This window comes from Astyanax mexicanus, chromosome 14 (genome assembly GCF_023375975.1).
Source record: "Astyanax mexicanus isolate ESR-SI-001 chromosome 14, AstMex3_surface, whole genome shotgun sequence".
NCBI lineage: Eukaryota > Metazoa > Chordata > Actinopteri > Characiformes > Acestrorhamphidae > Astyanax > Astyanax mexicanus.
Genome location: NC_064421.1, coordinates 20,768,782 through 20,789,128, shown reverse-complemented (window position 1 = coordinate 20,789,128; position 20,347 = coordinate 20,768,782). Strand labels below are relative to the sequence as shown.

General features: G+C 36.3%; 1 protein-coding gene across 9 annotated transcripts in view; it reads left to right on the top strand.

Moving 5' to 3' along the window:
* ralgapa2 (Ral GTPase activating protein catalytic subunit alpha 2) overlaps positions 1-20,347 on the top strand; it is a 149,240-nt gene that overhangs the window by 59,076 nt on the left and 69,817 nt on the right. For 7 of the 9 annotated variants that reach the window (XM_049463344.1, XM_049463343.1, XM_049463342.1 and 4 more), the window contains exons 12-25: positions 1,938-2,072; positions 2,492-2,640; positions 2,923-3,034; positions 3,180-3,417; positions 4,712-4,897; positions 7,445-7,588; positions 8,148-8,270; positions 9,703-9,806; positions 10,510-10,600; positions 11,527-11,721; positions 13,045-13,182; positions 14,311-14,504; positions 14,808-14,906; positions 15,006-15,161. In XM_049463344.1, coding sequence (XP_049319301.1) covers positions 1,938-2,072; positions 2,492-2,640; positions 2,923-3,034; positions 3,180-3,417; positions 4,712-4,897; positions 7,445-7,588; positions 8,148-8,270; positions 9,703-9,806; positions 10,510-10,600; positions 11,527-11,721; positions 13,045-13,182; positions 14,311-14,504; positions 14,808-14,906; positions 15,006-15,161 — 2,064 coding nt within the window. The remainder of the gene's footprint in view (positions 1-1,937; positions 2,073-2,491; positions 2,641-2,922; positions 3,035-3,179; positions 3,418-4,711; positions 4,898-7,444; positions 7,589-8,147; positions 8,271-9,702; positions 9,807-10,509; positions 10,601-11,526; positions 11,722-13,044; positions 13,183-14,310; positions 14,505-14,807; positions 14,907-15,005; positions 15,162-20,347) is intronic. The other 2 variants (XM_049463346.1, XM_049463345.1) reach the window with 2 other exon arrangements.

Genomic DNA, 20,347 nt, shown 5'->3' with positions numbered 1-20,347 from the left:
GTGCTTAATGTGTTTTTTTTTTATCAGTTTCTGCATTGGTTTCATACTGTATTGCAGGGGTATTTAATTAGAATTCAGTACGGTCCAGATAGAGAAAATTTCGCCAGGCCAGGTCAACTTGCAATATGATTCAGTATTTTTTTTTTTTTTTGTGAACAATTGTTTTTATTGTTTTTCTTCCTTTTTTTTAAACAACCACCCACAATTCCCTCCCCCCTTCCTGACAGCCCCACCCAGACGTATCAATATACTTTCACCTCTAAAGAGAAGAAAAAAATAAAAATAATAAATAAATAAATAAATAAATAATAATAATAATAATAAAATAAATAAATAATAATAAAATAAAAGTATAACAGCTCCAGCAATTTGTCATAACCGTCCACTTTTGAAAGTTCACTTTAGTACAAAAAGCAGCTTCACCTTTTCAAAGGCGTCCCGCCACCTTCTCAATGTCCTGGCTTTGGCACCATGTATCCGGGCTGTTGATAGCTCCATGGATATTATGTCCAGTAAGGTTTGAGTCCAAATATTTCTGCACATCTTAAAAGTGGAATCCCAGCGTTTTGTCAATAGAAGTTTTGCAGCTGTAAAAGCTGCCAACAGCAAATTCCCCTGCCATGATGACAGACTAAGATTAGAGAAGTTGTTTAGAAAGAATAAGTCTGGAGTTAAAAGTAGTTCTTCCTCAATAAGAGTGGATATATCCAATGTCAATTGACTCCAGAACGTTGATAACAAAGGGCAGGACCAGAAATAATGCATAAAAGTTCCTAATTCCCCTAGGCAACATGCATCACTTAAGGGAGAATTTGACAGTTGCATGTGGTATCGCTTCAATGGAGTTAAATATATTCTATGTATAAATTTCCAATGGACTACTTGGTGATTTGGATTTTTTGACGATATGAATGTTAAACATTCAGTATTATATCCTGTATATTGAAGAAGCCTAGTACTTCTGTCAGTGTTTTATGTCATCAACAACTGAAAGACAAAACAAATTACACATACTAGTATATTTCAACAATATGTATTGTTTTAAACAGGCCTGTCACATTAATTACATTATCAACCCATCATAAAATAAATGGAAACACCCCAAATTTCTAAAAGTCTAATAATGTGAATCTGTATGTTAACTTTGTTTCAAAATACTATATTTATTCAATTTGATTTTATTTTATATTAGATTTGCGCCTGCCTGTCATGATAGTTACATGAATGACAAATCATACAATATATGGAGAAATGTTTGCTGAACTTGGCCAACATATAAGCTTTTTTTTTTAAAACAGCAGTTTTATTTTATTTAATATTATTACTGTATCAGACTTTATTATGTTGTGGGGAAAAATTGTTGTGGGAAGTTGCCAATGCTTTTTGTCCCCTGGGGGCTGCCTTAGTTTTGAGGTAGGGTCGTTTTGCAAATCTTGCTGAGGAGTTCTGAGCATGTGGAGTAAAGTGGAGTATTTTGCACTATTTTTTGTTGTGCATTTGGTGATCTTACAGCACACATGATTGGTCTGTAAGTTTACTGCACTGTAAAGCACGTAAACCATAAAGACAATAAACGTTCCGCCGCTTTAAATAAACACTGTCAGAATTAAATCCTTCTCAATAGTTTATTGGATTGGGTCCGGAAACTTAAACAATGTGCCATTTTGATTATGTAGTATAAACTTCAGGACTTTTTTTTATTGGACAAAAAGGCATTAAAAATAAAATTTGTTGGATGATTATATATACCGTTGTATATAGATTTTAAATGGTGTTTTGCCTTCAAGGATTCAAAGAGACGTTATTTTCATTCACATCACATGTGGTACATGTGGTTGTATTGTATTGTCTGACATCAAAGATCTGTAAATATAGCACAGTTTTCATAATGTATAAAGGAAAGTGCATGTTTTGAGCTGATCTGTGTCTGCCTCAAGGTCCTGGAAAGTCATGGGCACAAGAGGTCGTCCAGCTGGGGGCGCACTTACTCCTTCAGTAGTGCCATCAGTCGAGGCTGTCTGACTGAACAACAGAACCACGATGTGAAGGCTGGCATCCAGCCTACTCTACAGGTACTATATTGTTTCTGAGACAAAATTTGAGAAATTGAAATTATATTTTGATATTTTATATTATATATATTATTATATATTATATATATTATTTTTCTTATTCTTATTTAAAAATGTCATTTTGTTTATCGATTAAAAAGAGCTTTTGTTTTAGGTTCTTAATATTTTACAGCATTGGTCTCTGTAGGAGCCAGAAAGTAGTGTTTTTTTTTTTTATTTTATTTTTTTTAAACTACATTTGTTTTGTTACATCTCTACTCATCAAAGTAGTGGTACACTGATTTCTCTGTAGTTTAGGAGACGATATTTGTGGTTTCTTTACAGGATTTCTGCATAAATGCATTAATTATTTTGATGCCAATTGTTTTGTTTTAATGTCTACTTGTCATAAAAAAACTAAAAACTTTGTTTATTTGCAGGTCTTCCTGACAAACTCTGCTAACGTGTTCCTTCTGGAGCCATGTCAGGATGTTCCCAAACTGCTGGAAAACCAAGTGGAGGTCTGCAGAGCCGTGCTCAGCATCTACCGACACATGATCATGGAGCAAAACATGAACAGACAGACTTGGTAAGACTGGTGTTTCTGTCTCTCCTAGTCAAACGCTGCATTTAAAAAGATAAAGGTGTTTACACACTTGTATAAATCATGCATAAATCTTTACAGCTGTAGTTCTGATTCTGATTTAGCTGTTTCTCCGCAAGAGGGCAAGAGTAGCTCTTTTAGCTTTGCAGCGCACCATATGAAACCCAGTAAAATACACCTGCAACCCACACCTGCATGTTTGCAGCCACATACCTAATATACAGCTAATATCATACTTGCTGAGTTGTGCTGACTGTATTTTTATAGGGAGCAGATGCTGCAGGTTTTGCTCAGGATTACTGAGGCGGTGATGAAGAGGCCGCAGGAGGACCAAAGAAAAGATGTTTTCGCCCAGAGCCTGGCCAGTGTTCTATTCAGAGTGAGTCCACAACTGCCTACACTGTTGGAGTTACAAATGAGAACACACTGTAGTTTTAAATGGTTAAGTGAGAGAATATTGTCTCATTAATTCATTAATTCATTGTTTTGTTTGAATGATGAAATATCTGCTTTTTTTCCCCCAGACTATAATTGTGGCATGGGTGCGGGCCAACCTCTGCGTTTTCATCTCTCGGGAGCTGTGGGACGAGCTGCTGGCAGTGCTGTCCTCACTCAGCCACTGGGAGGAGCTGGTGAGTGAGTGGGCCAGCATCATGGACTCGCTGACCGTTGTGCTCGCTCGCTACGTCTACGGTCTGGACCTCAATAACCTTCCCCTCGACAAGCTGTCTGAGCAGAAAGAGAAGAAGCAGCGTGGCAGAGGTGTGTGTGTGTGTGTGGGTGTGTGTGTGGGGCATTATAATTTTACATCTCTGACCTCAGTGTTTAACAACTATAGTAAATACAGTTATTCCTGTCTGTGTATTTGAAAAAAAGGTTTTCTGAATGTGTTTGAGAAATTTGCAGAGAAAAAATATTGTTTCTGCAAGTATTGAATTCTACACAATGAAGGTATGACTGTGGGTCCTGCGTGCAATATTTTTTTTTCTCCTATGCAGCTCTGAAAAAAAAAAAAATAAGAGACCACTTAAAAATTGAAAACCTCTGGAATATAATCAAGAGGAAGATGGATGATCAAAAGCCATCAATCCAAGCTGAACTGCTTAAATTTTTGCACCAGGAGTGGCATAAAGTTGTTTAAAAGCAGTGTGTAAGACTGGTGGAGGAAAACATGCCGAGATGCATGAAAACTGTGTAAAACACATGGTTTGTCCACCAAATATTGATTTTTGAACTCTTAAAACTTTATGAATATAAACTTGTTTTCTTTGCATTATTTGAGGTCTGAAAGCTCTGCATCTTTTTTGTTATTTTATTATTCAGCCATTTCTCATTTTTTGCAAACAAATTGATAATATTTAAATACTATTTTTATTTGGAATTCAGGAGAAATGTTGTGTGTAGATTATAGAATAAAAGAACAATGTTCATTTTACTCAAACATAAACCTATAAATGGAAAAATCTGAGAAACTGAATCAGAAATTGAAGTGGTCTGTTAATTTATTCCGGAGCTGTATATAGTGATTTGTATTATAAAAATAATGCACAATTGAAGTACAATTCCTATTATTATGTAGATATTGATTGCTTTGTGTTCATTAGTTGACAGGAAGTGGGCAAGAATAAATCTAATGCAGATAAATTGCTGAGAAAATAACTTCGAATCTAACTTTTTAATCATTAAATCCCTGTTGTTTTAATATCATTATCAAAGCACAATTGATGATGTGCACAATTTGGCACAACTCCAGTCACAACAATGCTTATAACACAACCATCTTGTTACATCACATCCTGCGCCTGGTTGGTTAGACGCCTTTGTTTGTATTCATTTGTTCATTTTCATAGAAATGGACAAAAATGCATCAATTCAGGTGGTTTTGATTCGCTTGTTTTGAGTGTGAAAGACATCATTCCCACATACATTAACAAGTCACACCATGTTTAATTAAATCAAACCAAAGCTAAAAAAGTAGAAACATACCGTTAGAGTGTGAAAACAGCTGTCAGTTTGATTAGTGGGAACAGTGACAGTCTGTATCTGTGTGTTGTAGGAGTAATGCAGGATTCTCAGAAGTCCTCGTCATCATCAGTAGCTCGTTCATTCTCTCTGAGCTGGAGGAATTCTGGAGATCAGCCTGGAGCTGGAGCTCAGGAACCCATGCGCTTCCGCAGCGCCACCACCACGGGAGCTCCTGCTGTGGAGAAAGCCCGCAACAACGTTCGACAGAAAGCCTCAGGTCAGAACACCACTCAACCTCTTCCCCAATAAAATACACTCTGTATCTCTCTCTCATTCTCTCTATCTCTGTCTTTTTCACTGATTTCTTTCTGTGCTTTCTCTCTATCTTAGTTTCACTCCGTTTCTTTCAGTCACACACTCACTAACTACACTCACGAAACTGGCTCTCGACTTTCCTTTCCTGCGTAGGAGGAGATTGCATCTCTGGAGAGCTGCTTGAGACTGGAGCAGATGCATTTGAGACTGAAGGATAGCTCTTAAAAAACCACCCATAGATATGTGCGCTTGTCTGCTCTTATGATGAAAAAAAAACTGTCTTCAAAATCCTCATTTTGTTTTGCCTAATTGAATTTCTCCTACATTCATCTTCAAACGGGAAAACGTTCTCCGCTCTTTGTTAAGAGAGCCGGCCACATCAAATGCTGAGCTGTTTTTGATAGATTCATTAAGAGCGTAATTAATGCTCATTAAAATGCATAAATAGGTAACGCAGTGAAAGTGATATTATCTAGAAAGCAAAGCCAGGAATAAAAGTGCGCTGCAGAAAGAAGAATAGCTACCGTCTCTTTCAAAGCTCTCCACCATACGCGACATGAAGTGGCGTCTAAGCACAATGGTAATGTTAATAGTAATGTTATCAGCGCTGGCAGAGGAGTCTTTAACTGTCTACTTCATATTACCTGCTTAGGTATTGAGTATCAAAGGAAGCTTTGAAGAGACTAAAGGTATAAATAATTGAAAAAGCATTAAATAATTGCTTCTTTGTAATTTCAAGCCGTCACAATTAGTGTATTTCTTTTTGTCCAAGGCTTTGTTCGTGAAACATTCTGTACTTGTTAACTTTGCATTCTGTGCAAACTGGGAGTTGGACTGCTTTAAGCAATAAATGCATACTAACTTGCTAACTGTGCTACAGTCATTGGCATAAGTAGGGCCATATGAGAGCTTTTAACGATTTAGTTTTCGTTTTCTTTTTTTTTTCTTTTTTTTTTTGTTAACAAGTAAATATAGGACTTCAGTTACAACTATACTAACATTAATGAAATGATACTGTACATCTTAAAATGTTTTTGTTTTAATTATTAAAATATAATCACATCCAGGCATCTATCTATACATCTATACTTTCATTTAGCATTTTTTTCAGAAATAGCACCCATTGCTTTAGAGCACCTCATTTGGGAGTAGAATTAAATGGAATAGAACAGAATAGAATCTAATTTTATTGTCCCTTCAGAAGATCGCCGGTCCGAATCCTGTTCATGTAGCTTACCATCAGCTGCCGGAGCCCTGTGAGAGCACAATTGGCCTTGCTCTCTCTGGGTGGGTAGATGGCGCTCTCTCCCCACATCATTTCAAAGGGTGATGTTGCTTAGCACAAGGCATCTGTGAGCTGATGTATTGGAAAAAGACAAAAAAAGATAAAAAAAACAAAAAAACAAAAAGCTGAATTTTTTTTTTTTTTCACCATAAGATAAACAATAAAATAACGAGCACATCCAGAATATGGCACAACACAGACAAAAGAGCAATAAAAATAAACATACAGTAAATTTCAATCATATACAGACCAGGTCCAACTTAGTGTGGCTTGTTAATGTGTTTGATGTTTGTTAATGTGTTTGATGTTTGTTAATGTGTTTGATGGCATTAGGAACACATTTACTCACTGCAGCAGATGGTAATATGATAATATATGGTAATGAGAGTCAACATATGGTAATACCGCTTGCAGGGCACCAGAGAGCGCTCTGCTATAAGAAAACTCATGATCAGATCCATTTGCACGAAATGGCAAGATATTTCAGAATATAATTTTATTTGCGATATTTAAAAATGTTGGTGATATTATTGCATACTATATGATAGTGCATACCCATAATTGAAGATCAAATATATTTGTTTTTGCTCTCTGGGATGGTTCTTCTTACTGAGTCTTGGTTCCAAACTAAAGTTTCTTCCTCTAAGTATGTTGGAGTTTTTCCTTGCCACTGTTGCCACCAACACTTGACCACTGTTGGCACGATCACTGTGCTGTTTACTCATAAGAGGCTTGACCACTTACCTCTGTAAAGCTGCATTTTTTAAAAAGCGCTTTATATGTGTGTGTGTGTATGTATATATATATATATATATATATATATATATATATATATATATATATATATATATATATATATATATATATATATATATATATATATATATATATACATACACACATATGCAATTAATTAAATTGAATTGAAGATCAGAAGATATTGGTGAAACCTACTGTGGTATAATAGTGTTTGAACAGAAAAGAAAAGTTCTAATATTATGTATTAGTGGTTGTCTGTTATATATTGTTTTATTCTAGGCTATTTCAGATGTTCAGATTACCTTGGCTGCTAATTCTTTATATGCATTATTTTTTACTGCTGCAGGTTGTGATTGACTTTACACTCTCTCTTTCTTTCTCCCCAACCCCTCTCTTTCCCTCTCTTTTCCTTTATTTCTTTGTTTCTCTGTGTTTCTCTGTTTTTCCTTTTCTCTGCTTGGCCAGCTAAGCGAAGCCAGTCTATCAGCAATTGTGTGCATCTGTATGAAGCTTTGCCGGCCACTAAGAGTGTGCCAATGCTGCTGCACACTGTCAGCTCTTTCTTGCCTGGTATCTCTCACAACTCTCACTGCTCTCACAGACTCTCAGGTAACTGTGCACTGTCTCTTTCACTTTTTCTGTCAGAGCTTTCACTTTCCCCCCTCTTAACCTTCCTCCATGCTCTCATCCACTACAACTGTCTCTGAACCTCCCACCTTGTTCCTACAAAAATACCAAATTTATTTTTTAATTTTGTTCAACACTCATTTTTATGCCTGATAACTTTCATACCATCTTATTATATTAACAAACTGATACAACTACACTGACATGCCATAGGTTTTCCTGCATTGAATGTAGATGTGATTTCGTTAAGAGTCCATCCAGTTTTAGCAATTCCCCCACAGCTTTGTAAATGGAATATTCGTTTTATATATTTAGCACCCACTACCAGTCCTCACATGTGTTCAGCTTAACTCACATGATAACACCTCACAACACCTTCCCAAGCCATTACTTGAGGAGATAATTCATTATCAGTTTAATTACTTCTGTCACATGAGTTTTGGCATATCAGTGTATATCTGTGCACTTTTTTTTTCTTTTTCTTTTTTTTTTTTGCATCTATGGGCATAGTCTTATGGTATGTCTCCCCACTCTGTGTCAGATGTGGAAGAATGTCAGCTGTCAGAATGTGGAGGAGAGATGGAGATGGGAGATGGCGACTGTCCTCTTCCTCGCAGCAGCAGCACCTCAGACATCACCCAGCAGTTCACTGACTCCTTCCCAGGTAGACCCATGTGAATTTTACTGCATACATTTTACAGCACTTCTTCAGTTTTATAATGCTGCCCTTTGTTATGTGTTATGGACTATATATATATATATATATATATACGTATATATATATATGTGTATATATATATATATATATACACATATATATATATACGTATATATATATATATATATATATATATATATATATATATATATATATATATGAAGGTTTTAGAACCCCTTTTTTGCATGTCTAGTACCTGAAATGAGTTGGACACCCCTGTTTGAGAATGCTTTCACATCTTAATTGTTTGATCCAGTTTTTATGCAGTGTGAAAGTACTTTTTAGATGATTCAGCCTTTCAGACCAAATACAGGGATTTTAGGAAGGCTATTGTCACCTATTAAACAATGGTGGAATTAAAAGAAGGCGCGTCACAATGCTCATTGCTATCTTACACACTGCCAACAGTCTATTTTCACTTTTCTTGCCTGCGCTGTTTAAATAGCAAAGACGTTTATGAATATGTCTATGCTGAGGGGCGTGGTGGTCTTGAAATGAGGTAAATTTAGCCACTAAAAAACACAGGTGCACCACTGCCTAATTTGAACCCTGACAACAGGCATCAGTCAGATGTTCTCGACAATGCAAATGTGGCGTTCCTCCACTTTTTTACCTCCACCTCCATGCACACACACACTCACACATACACACACAAGAAAAACAAATTTTTACAAAAATAAACAGAATATAAAATAAAATAACACTGCTGCTCCTGTAAATGACCTGCGTGACAGCGTGAACGAGCAGGTCCATTTAAATAGTGCTTTGCTGTTAAAAAAGGAAACTGCTAAAGTCAGAGTGCACCTCCTCAATTACATGCTGATTGGTTTATTGCATGATACACCCAAAACACACCCATAAATAATTAAGAGAATTAGTACATGCTTTTTGTGCGTAAAAATTGAACAAAGCATGTTTTTGGCATCCTCTTGATAGCAAAGACACACTGACACTCTAAATCAAGCTGCGTAGTGCGTGATTAGCGGCCTGTAGATCGCTAAAATAGGGTCCCCAGGTGTTTTGCTGAAATCCAATTTCTTTAAGTAGGATAAAGAACTTTTTTATGTCTTATATGTTTTAATTAATTGTTTTTTTGGTTAATTGGTTTGTAGAATGATTTGGCACAGTTTGGCAAGATGCCTTTCCAGGTGTTTTTCTGGACTGCTTTCACAGGCACATGCATCGCATAGGATTGACACAAATGCTTATGCTTACAACTGCTGTGTCTGCTGTAACTGTAGATTAACCCTTATTTTTGAAAAGGAAATAAAAGGAACCAGACAAAATGTATACAATCTAACAAACAGGATATCTTCAATCCAGGATCTTTATAAATCGAAAAAATTGCATTGTTTTGTTTGTGTGGGTGAAACTGCAGGTCAGAGGATGGCGGACTCTCCAAACGCAGGCAGCTCTGATGGCACGCCGTGGTTGTCTGAAACCAGCTCAGTAGGGAAGCGGGGGGACGGCGATGCTCCCACGGTCAGTCCTCTACTTTTCTTTTTTTGTCTTTTTTGAAGAGAGTAATCAGTAGCAGAATACAAATAATGTGTAGATCAGATGTGATGCAAAGATTATTACAAATTAAATTGGCTATGAGTTTGCTACAGAAAATCACATTCTTGTTGTGGCTCTTTGTAAAGACTTGAACAGAGCAGCTAGCATAGTGCGTCTAGCATGGAGCAGCTAGCATGGAGCAGCTAGCATGGAGCAGCTAGCATGAAGCAGCTAGCATGAAGAAGCTAGCATGAAGCAGCTATTATGAATAGAGCATCTTCCATGTCCTTACAAATTAAACAGTGTTCTAAATCACAAAATCCCCAAAGTACATACAATATATCTATCAATCCAGTAAGTAGTTTGCTTAGAGATAATGCTTGAGGAAAGTTAAAGAAAACTGGATGAAAACCTGTGCTTGCATGCTTGTATGCTTCTCCAACGCACTCCTCTAAACAGTGTCTCCGCAGTAAAAAGAAGTTCACCACTAGGGGATGCTAAAGCTAATACTATCCTTTAGGCAGAATAGTTCCTATCAGTTTGCTGCTGCTAGTTCTTTATGCACAAAAAGAAATACACCTGTATTATCTCAGCACTCACCAGAATATTGCAATCTGTTGAGATGAGCGTTGAATAATCACTGCTAATCTACTTCTCATTGTTTAAATTTTCTTCACACTTGACACAGATCCTGGTTCGGCGGAGCAGCAGTCCAGGAGACATTGACTGCCAAGGTGATGCTGGATCCATCAGCTCAAGGTTCAGGCTCCATGAGAAAAGTAAGCTACTGCTCATTATGATTTGAGTAGAGCTGGGCAGTATGATTAACAAAACATAATTTCTTGATGCCTTTTAGAAAAATGTTAATATAAAATATAATGCTATTATATCCTATTATCATATTTATATGTTACATCATAAATAAAACATGTACTTAAATAGTAAATAACTTACTGTCTATCTACTATATGTTTCACTGGCTGAGTAAAACAACACTAAATTATGTTGCTTGAGATATTTCAATGACATCATTTATTTGCACCATACTCTGTACAAGTTTTGACACAGTATCCCCAGAAATCAGACCCTTTCAACACAAAGACCCATGCATGTTCATTTTGAGAAATAATATTCGCTCTAATCTCACCCCCTAATTGGATTTACTAAAGTTACGGCTTCATTACTCCTACTCTTTAATTTTTTAAAAAACTGACACCAATAAATCCATAATTCCTGTTATTTGCTTATTTAGGAGTGTTTTACGTTCTTGAGTAACACAGATGCCATGAAGTATCATAGAGAATGTACAGAGTATCGCAGAATCGCACTATTGTGAGAATATTTAATCGTGAGATGCTCTGTGATTCCCGCCCCTAATAAAATCAGCACTGGCCTCTGGATTATGCATGTGGGACCTCCTGCATCAAATGTGGGTGTGATTTCTGCCAGAATCGCTTGTCCTTTTACTTGGACAATTGTAATCAGACAGCGCTGACAACAGTCATCACCACCCATCATTGTGCGCTGTTCGTTCACGTCGCTTTTCTGTAAACATGCGGGTCAGTGTTTGGCCTCAGTCATTTATATGATAACACCTCACAACTTATGAAGTTGTGTTTGTTTGCTAGTTTATTTTCTGTAAACTGCTGTTTTGTAATTTGTGGCATGTCTCTCTCTGTCTCTTTCTCTCGTGCTCTCTCTGCAGGTGAGAGTGTAAGTAGTGAGACCTCCAACTGCTACCTCAACGATGCTGACGTGAATCTGCTGTCGTGGCACGCTGTAGAGGAGGAGCCTGACTGTCCCTCACCTAACGACGTCAGCGTGAGTGTGAGCGTGGGGATGGCAGCGGACACAGAGAGCCAGAGGAGCCTGTTACTCAGCCACACTGAGGCACTAGCAGGTACAGTACACAGTACAGCAGCTTCTTTATGGGATTTTGCTTTGTTTTTTTAATACTAATACTATAATAATAATATCATTATCAGAATGTAAAAGTTATTCATTTAATATGTGTTATTAGGCTCCTTTTTAACCTCAGAAAACCAAACATGATAAACCAAAGCTCTAAAGCGTTCTTTAATTTATAGTTCAAACCCTAATTGGCAAACACATTCCTAGTAGATTCTTTTTTTTTTTGTCTATAGGTCTTTATTTTAAACAGTTTTCAAAACCCAGCTGATGTGTTTTAGATCATTATCATTTGAGCTGTTTCTTCTGCAGATTTGAATGCAAAATGCCATGTACACTTCTTTCCTGTGTTCATGATTGTCAATGCACACAGGCTCACCCAAACCAAACTTTATTTATATAGCACCTTTCATACATTAAAATGCAGCTCAAAGAGCTGTACATACAAACAAATAAACAGAACACCAGTAAAATTTAGAAAATAAGTTAAATAAAATAGAAAATAAAATTAAAACAATTAAGATTAAGAAGTAAATTTAGTATTTGACAATTAAGATAAGACACAAAATGTAATGTAATAACATAATAATAAAAAATAAGAAGTTATATAGAAATGCAATGTAAAACTACAAAAGGGGCAAATCAAATAAAAGCTAAAATAAGATAAGATATAATAAGATGTGATATTGACAATCTATTTAATGCCTTAAAAATTAATAGCAGTACAGTTATCTATGCTAAAAGAGAGTCATGAACACAGGCTCATCAGCACTGCTGTGTTTTCACATTAAAATTTCCACAACACAGTGCTATCAATGAGATGGTAAATCCATTTAACGGAAGAATGTAGTGGTAATATTGACATTCACCTTCTTTCCCTATTCGTCACCCTTTCCTAGTATATTTGCTCCTTTCATCCCCTCCTCTCTTCAAACTTGATCCTGCTTTTTGGTGATCAAGTATGATGTCCAGTGTGAATTCCTTCACCTTCCCACTGTATTCTGTGTGTGAATCCATTGCTCAGCATGATCAAGTGTGATGTTTCACATCCAGTTGTTTATCTGTGTAATTGTGTCCCTCTGTGATTGTGAATCTTCATTCATTCTCCTCAGTGAATCCCTTTGTGAAGTAAATCTTAATAAAGCACCACATGATCAAATGTAATTTCGCTTGCATTTGATAATGATTCAATTTGTGAATCATCTACAGGCTTTATGAGCAATCCAAGCACCACATGTGTTTCCTGTTGTGATTGACTGTGTCTGTGATTCTCCACCTTGTGCTTCCACCACTGTGTGTGTATGTGTGTGTGTAGGTTCTGAGTGTGTCCACTCGCTCCACTCTACCCCTCTGTCCCCATGCCCCCCTGTTTCTCCTGCCCTGCTGCTGCCCCAGGGCTACGGCGACGGCCCTCAGCTGCTGGAGGACGCCATACACATGCATCATGATCTGGGTACTGCACCAGTTTACCTCTCCATCCTCCTCCCTGCCCTTCAACCTGGCCATGCCTCCGCTCTGTCACATGGCCTTGGTTTGAAATGGAATGGAAGTGAACTGTGACATTCAGCAGAATGTACAGTTTTATGTTTTTATTTGTTATTTTGTGGATGTGATTTTGTTGTTCTGAATGATCAGCCACATTTGTATTGGGCAGTGAAAAAGAAATAAAAAAAGTAGGTATAAAATGACTAAATGGTTAAAATTAACAGTTGTGTAGCTTGTAATGACTAAGTTAATAACTAATAGATTTGACATTATTTCCTTGCATTTGATGATTAAAAACATGCAAAAAGTTGTTTTTTTGAAATGTTGCAAATTGTCTTAGAATCATATGTAACATTTTAAATTCTAACTAAACAAGTTGTTTAAAAGTTTTTAATTTATGTCAGTTTAAAGGAGAACTCTGGTGTGAATTGGACTTTGGGTGTTTTAAAACGTGATAAAAGTACTTACCTTTGTTGAATAGCCCACCTCTACTCTCCTGCGTTTTTCTGAGTTTCAGTATTTTATCCACTTTGCCCAAACAGACTTTAGAATGAGTGAGATGGGGCATGTCTTGAGCCTACAGATAAAACGCTTTTTCCACTGTTATTCAGGCTCAAAGTAGCTCCACACTTCATTTGTAGAATCTGGAGAGCCCTGAACTTTAAAACGAGGAGTTTATTAAAAGCCACTGTTTACATCCCATAATGCATATACATCTCCGGCTGCAGGGCATGCCCTGTATCACCCAGGCTAAAAGCCTGTTTGTGCAAAGTGCACAAAATACTGGATCTCAGAAAGATGCAGGAGAGTAGTACTGTTATCATGTTTTAATGCAGCAAAAGCTAATTTCTTACTGGAGTTTTTCTTTAAATCATGTTCAATCTAACCATTACCTAAATGTTTTTGTGTGTTCCCTAATTATTGAGCACGGAACAGTGGTGACAAAGAACACAGGATTTTTTTTCCCCAATACCATATTATTTTTTACTACAGTTGGCTACTTTTTGGTTAAAGTAACCTAATTCTTTCTTTTTTTGTTTTTCTTCTCTTATTCTCTTTTTGTACTTATTTTGTCTCTGTCTTGTTTTCTTTACAGACAGCAGCGAGTTTCTGGCTGATAACATCAGCATCATTGCAGGTGGTTGCTTGACTGGCTGGCATGCAGACTCCGCCTTCGTGCTCTGGAGGAGGATTTTGGGAATTTTGGGGGATGTTAACAGCATACGCTGCCCTCGTATCCATGCCAAGGTCTTCAGCTACCTGTATGAGCTCTGGCACAAACTGGCCAAGGTAATATCAACATTTCATATAGTCAGCCAAGTCTTAAAGCAATAGAAAGAAAAAAAATATATATATATATATATAGTTTTCCTTTTTTTGCCATGACAATGTAGCTAATCAGTACAGAGAACAGACTTTTAGTTTCAAGTGTATAAATGTGTTTATTTATGTATTATTTATTTAAACTAGCATAAGTGGTTGGTTTTAAATAGTTAAATTATTTTATAGGTCTAAAATTGTCTAAATCAGATTTCAGATATCTGAATTGCTGTTCTGCGGTCATTTTTTTATTCTTCTTCATTTTGCCTACAGATAAGAGATAACCTAGGAATTAATGTAGACATCCAGCCAGATCTGTCCAGAACCCTCTTCATTCCTCCTCTCCGAATGCTGGCCTCCTGGCTCTTCAAGGTGAGGCATTAAAAAAAAAAAATACTCTAGAGAAAATTCAGTCTTGTTAATGTTGTTGTCTCCAATATTAAGCTTCTGTACATTTCTGTGCATCCGCAGGCCACTATGCTTCCTGCAGAATTTAAGAGCGGAAAGCTGCAGGCCTATAGACTGATCTGTGACATGATGACTAAACATCAGGATGTTCTACCAAACAGTGATTTCCTGGTGTATCTCTACCACGTCATGCACAAGGGGTTTACCAGTGATGACCAGGTATGTATTTCTCAATACTAAATATTACACAAACAACTGTCAGTGGTATTATAACAAAATGGAACCGACTGGGAATGAAAGCAACTCGCTCTTGGTAATGATAATCCCTAGATTTCTCCAGACCTCCAACCCTCATGAGATCCTTAGATCAAGAGCAGTGCATAGAGATTAATTGAATGGGTTTCCAGGGCCAAGCACCTCCATAAAGCCTCCATCAACAAGCGTATTGTTGCTCAAAAATGTACAAAAATATTGCCCTTTTTTAAGGTACATAGGAATAGCACCTTAGAGACATTCACTACATTTATCTGCATTAAATATTTTGGGCATATAATATATATTAGTTACTTTGTAAAACATAACTGAATGATAAACCAGCACAATATTTATCATACAGTGCTCAGAATGATGCTTACATCCGTTTACCACAAGAGGGTGCCATTGTTTTATATGTTGGAGTGATGTGCCTTCACCATGTAAAATAAGAGGAGCCAGGTTTTAATTATTTGATTGTTCATTAATATGATGACAATAATAAAAAATAGATAAAAAAAAACATGATAATTCAATATACGATAAAATCAAGCCTTTGATAGTGGTGTTAGTGGTGATAGTGATAGTGGTATAAGATAGTGTTGTTTAGTCAGTATCTTTAAGTCACTGACATTTACATTTATTGCCAAAATGATACGAAGCAATATTAACATTAGCTTATGCCTAATGACAACAGAAAGTTAACTACTTGTTTATTTTTGCTGTGTGTGTGTGTGTGTGTGTGGGGGATTGTATAAATGACAAGGCCTGGGCTTTTCTGTTCTGGCTGAGAGACAAGTTCATTATGATGTTTTCCATGTCATTAAATAATCTTGCACCCCCTTTGGTGGGTGTGTTTGTGTGTGTGTGCGCGTGTGCGTGCGGATGTATGAGTGTGTGCGTGTGGGATTAATTAAAGATGGATGGTTGCTGTGTGTGTGTATGGATGTGTGTGGTGAAGGATGAGGGAGGTGTGTTGGCACTGGGACTGAGCGTGCTCAGAGAGGCCCGACGCTGTGGCACTCGCCTCTCTTTGTATACTCCACACACAATATGAAGCTTGCTGCCAAACCCGGGCGGGTCATGAAGCTCAGAGACCGAGAGGGCTCAGATTTGATATTTATAGGTATATGTTTGAGTAAAATTAACATTGCTGTTTTATTCTAAAAACTACAAACATTTGCAAACATTTCTCCAAGTTCCAAAAAAAAACCCACAAAAGATGCAGAGCTTTCAGACCTCAAAGAAGACTAGTTTATATTCATAAAGTTATAAGAGTTCAGAAATAAATATTTGGTGGGAAAACCCTGCTTTTTAATCACAGTTTTCATGCATCTTGGCATGTTCTCCTCCACCAGTCTTACACACTGCTTTTGGATAACTTTATGCCTTTACTCCTGATGCAAACATTCAAGCAGTTCAGCTTGGTTTGATGGCTTTTAATCATCCATCTTCCTCTTGATTATATTATAGAGGTTTTCAATTTGTTAAAATCAAAGAAACTCATTATTTTTAAGTGGTCTCTTATTTTTTTCCAGAGCTTTATTTTAAACACATCTGTTTGTGCAGGACAGTACTGTATTTGTCTGTACGTTTGAAGCATAGACAGGCTGCACATGAAGCTGAAGGACTGAGGATGATACTAGTAGTGTCCTCTCTCTCCTGTCTCTGTTGTGAAGTGTTTGCGCTCACTTGAGCTGAAGACCTGTCACAGAAACCTGACCGAATCTGCTGTGTTACGTCTATAGAGAGTGCACACACCGACACACTGCCATATTTCACACCTCTCACACCTGACTCTACAGAGATCAGCCTGCTTTTTCTCCTTCTGGCTCTAAAAAAAGATTAAAGAGTACCTCTTTGTGGAGGCAGAAACAGAGCTTAACGTTACTATAAATATATTATTATAGTTATTTTATTTTTTTATTTTTCCTGTTGATCATTTTTCTTTTTAGCTCAAACTAACGTAACAATGAACTTAAAGTCAATTACAGCAGATGATGTAAAACTTTGTCCCATATGACTGACATTTTTGACACTTGTTTATCCCTTGTTGACATAGTCTGAAGCCACTGTATCAAACTTTCATGATATTTCAACCTATAGAAATGGTTCAAAATGACTTGGAATAAAATATTTTATACATTGTTTTTTTTATAAAAGGTTACAAAGGTGTTTGTACTTCTCCTTTAAAGTTCCTAATTAAGAAATACAGGGTTTTATTCCAACAGAGATCATATGGTTTAGTTGCTTACATAAATGTTGTAGTTAAGATTGCTTGACCCAAGTCTAAGTCAAGACCAAAACTGGGACACATCTAGTTTAATTCAAGATCAAGACTTTTAAGTAGTCGATTGAGGAATTTTTTTTTTATAGGTTTCCATCATATAAAAATAAAATACATTAATGGATAATTAATGGAGTTAGAAAGAAATCAGCTCTAGTTAAAGTAGAGGTCATGTAGCTTGAGATTTACAGAGAGATTTAAACAGACAAATAGTATAGTTCGGTTGACTCAACTAACTTCCCTGATCTTTTTTTTTTTATCATTATTTTTTTTAACCTTAAACACAATGAGCTTCAGAACACATAGTAAGCTTATGCCAAACATGATAAATGTAGCGTTTCTCAGCACTACACATTCTCATAACAACACATTCAGTGTTCTATATTTGCTATGTTATGCTAAAGAAGCTTAAAAGCATTGCTCAGTGCTTCTATTACCTGCTGTCTGGTGGCTTTAATGGAGACAGTAGAAAGCTTTTTGGTTTGTTGATTTGTAAACCCTTAAACATGACAATTATTCAGTAATGTTAGAGAAAACCCTTTTTAATCAACTTTACCTCAGACAGACAGTTTGGTCTCTGCTGGTCTTAACTACAGTTTTAGAGTCCACCTCACTTTAAGAACAAGACGAAAACAACAATCACTCGTTTATGGTATTAAGTACTACAACTCTAATTGAGAGAAAGACATTAAAGGTGGTTTGATATGAAATGGTGCACAAACAACAAATTTACTTACCTTTACACATATTCTTTACAGTGTTGGTCATGGAAACTGTTTGTTTTTCATAAATTAAACAGATAAAAATTAAATAGTGGTAAATGAAAAAATTGAGGTTTCTTTGGAAACTGTTTTGCCTTCCTACACGCTGCATGTACCTCTCTGCCACCAAATGTATTAAAATGAGTTACACAACCCATTTTAGGCCCAAAACCCTCTAAATTGTTAAAAGCAAATTGGGTCTGGTATCAAGCAGCTTATTTGTCCATGACCATTCATGTAATAGCTTTCTGTGATTTTCTAGCTTTTAGAGGCATTTTGGACATCTGGTTCCTGTGGCACCCACTGAGAACAATTCTGACTCGGAACGTCTTTTTCAGAGCATTCCATGTCACACGCTCTGCAAGTTTGTTTACATCTTTTACAGTGGAAATGTTGAATTTTCTTTTAAGAGTGAAGAAAATAAATGTACCCTGCACAAACTGATGAAAAAAAACAAGCCTTTATTCACAGGTGCAGCTCACTAAATTTTAATATCAGTTTATCTGTTGATTTCCCTCAGTAATTTAGATATATTATATATTAGTAATATATATATATATATCTATATATTTTTTTATATATGTATATATATATATATATATATATATATATATATATATATATATATATATATATAATATTTTTTACAGAGTGATCTGGCTTACAGCTGTTGAAACCACCCTAAAAATTGGCTGTTTACAGAATGCTGTATCCAAGCAAATAAATGGAAAGTTGAGTGAAAGGAAAAAGTGTGGTAGAAAAAGGTACACATGCAACAAGGAAAACAGCAGCATTAAAAGAATTGTTAAAAAAACACCATTTAAGATTTTGGGGGTGATTCTTAAGGATTGGTTGAAGGCAGGGCAGTAGATGGCCAGGCAGCAGGGTCAAAGGCACTCTGTTTTATAAAACACCACACACTCTTCAGGTTTCTTCTGCTTTGTTGACTGTTGTCACTGTTAAACATCCCTCCCCTCCCCCTCATGGTCTGCATGAGCCTTTTCACTGCAAACTACATTTTGATTGAACCTGCTGTATTTACAGCTGCATAATGGAACCGCTTTGGCAGAATTGCTGCTTCCTCCAAAGCATTCATTTCGACTAATCATCCCACAGTTTTATGGCGGTTAATTACTACTACTTGCTCGGCATCGCAAAGGTCAATTATTGCAAAATGAGGGTAAAATGTCCATGCGAACTCGGCGCTTCCACCAATTTCACATCTTCATCTCAGCAGGTCTCTTTTTTCCATCATGCTTTATTGCCTGTGTTGTGTTCCTTTTTCTGTTGTGTGTAGCTCTTCTGACCACCTTTCTTTACAAAGGATTCAATTAAGGGAGATAAGCGTAGCAGATAACAAGCAGTCATGCGTGGCAGTGGTGTGGGAGTGTGCGTGTGTGTAGGCTGCGTTATTCCTAGGCTTATGATCATGTGTTCCTGTCTGTAACTTAAAGACAGCGATTGTCTTTAAATTAATTTATAGCAAACAAGCATGAAGTTTTGATGCACAGTGTCTTACAGTGTTTTTAGGTTAATTTTGACAGTCTGAAATATACTGAAGTTTTAGACATTTGGTTGACAGTTTCACTTTACGGCGCAAAGGGAGTTAGAGGATGTGCTTTTAGCAGTCATTTCAAATTAGTTCAGTCAATTTAAAAATATTTTTAATGCCTAAGAAGATCTTAGGGTTGTCCTGATATTAAAATTGTGATCTTCACATCAGTGCAACACACAGTTCTATACCACTCATCAGTGCCTGAACACCAAATATACTGGAATGAGACAAATATTTAAATAAAATTTAGTCAGATTGATTAAATATAGCGTCAGATATTTTTATTAATGAGTTTTATTTATACCTTTTGTTTGCTGATTTTTAAAGGATAGGACACGTTTTCTCTTATTTTTGAGAGGATACAAAATTGTGCATCAACCTTATTGCTTATTTAAATAAAGATGTGAAAGTTTTATAAGAATATTCTAAGAATATTAAAGGGTTTGCTCCTGATGCATTCATTTTTATGAACTTGAAGCTGAGTTATTTTTAAAGTAATAGAAATAATAATCATAATCAGTAAAATAATTGTAATTGTATTTTTTTTAAA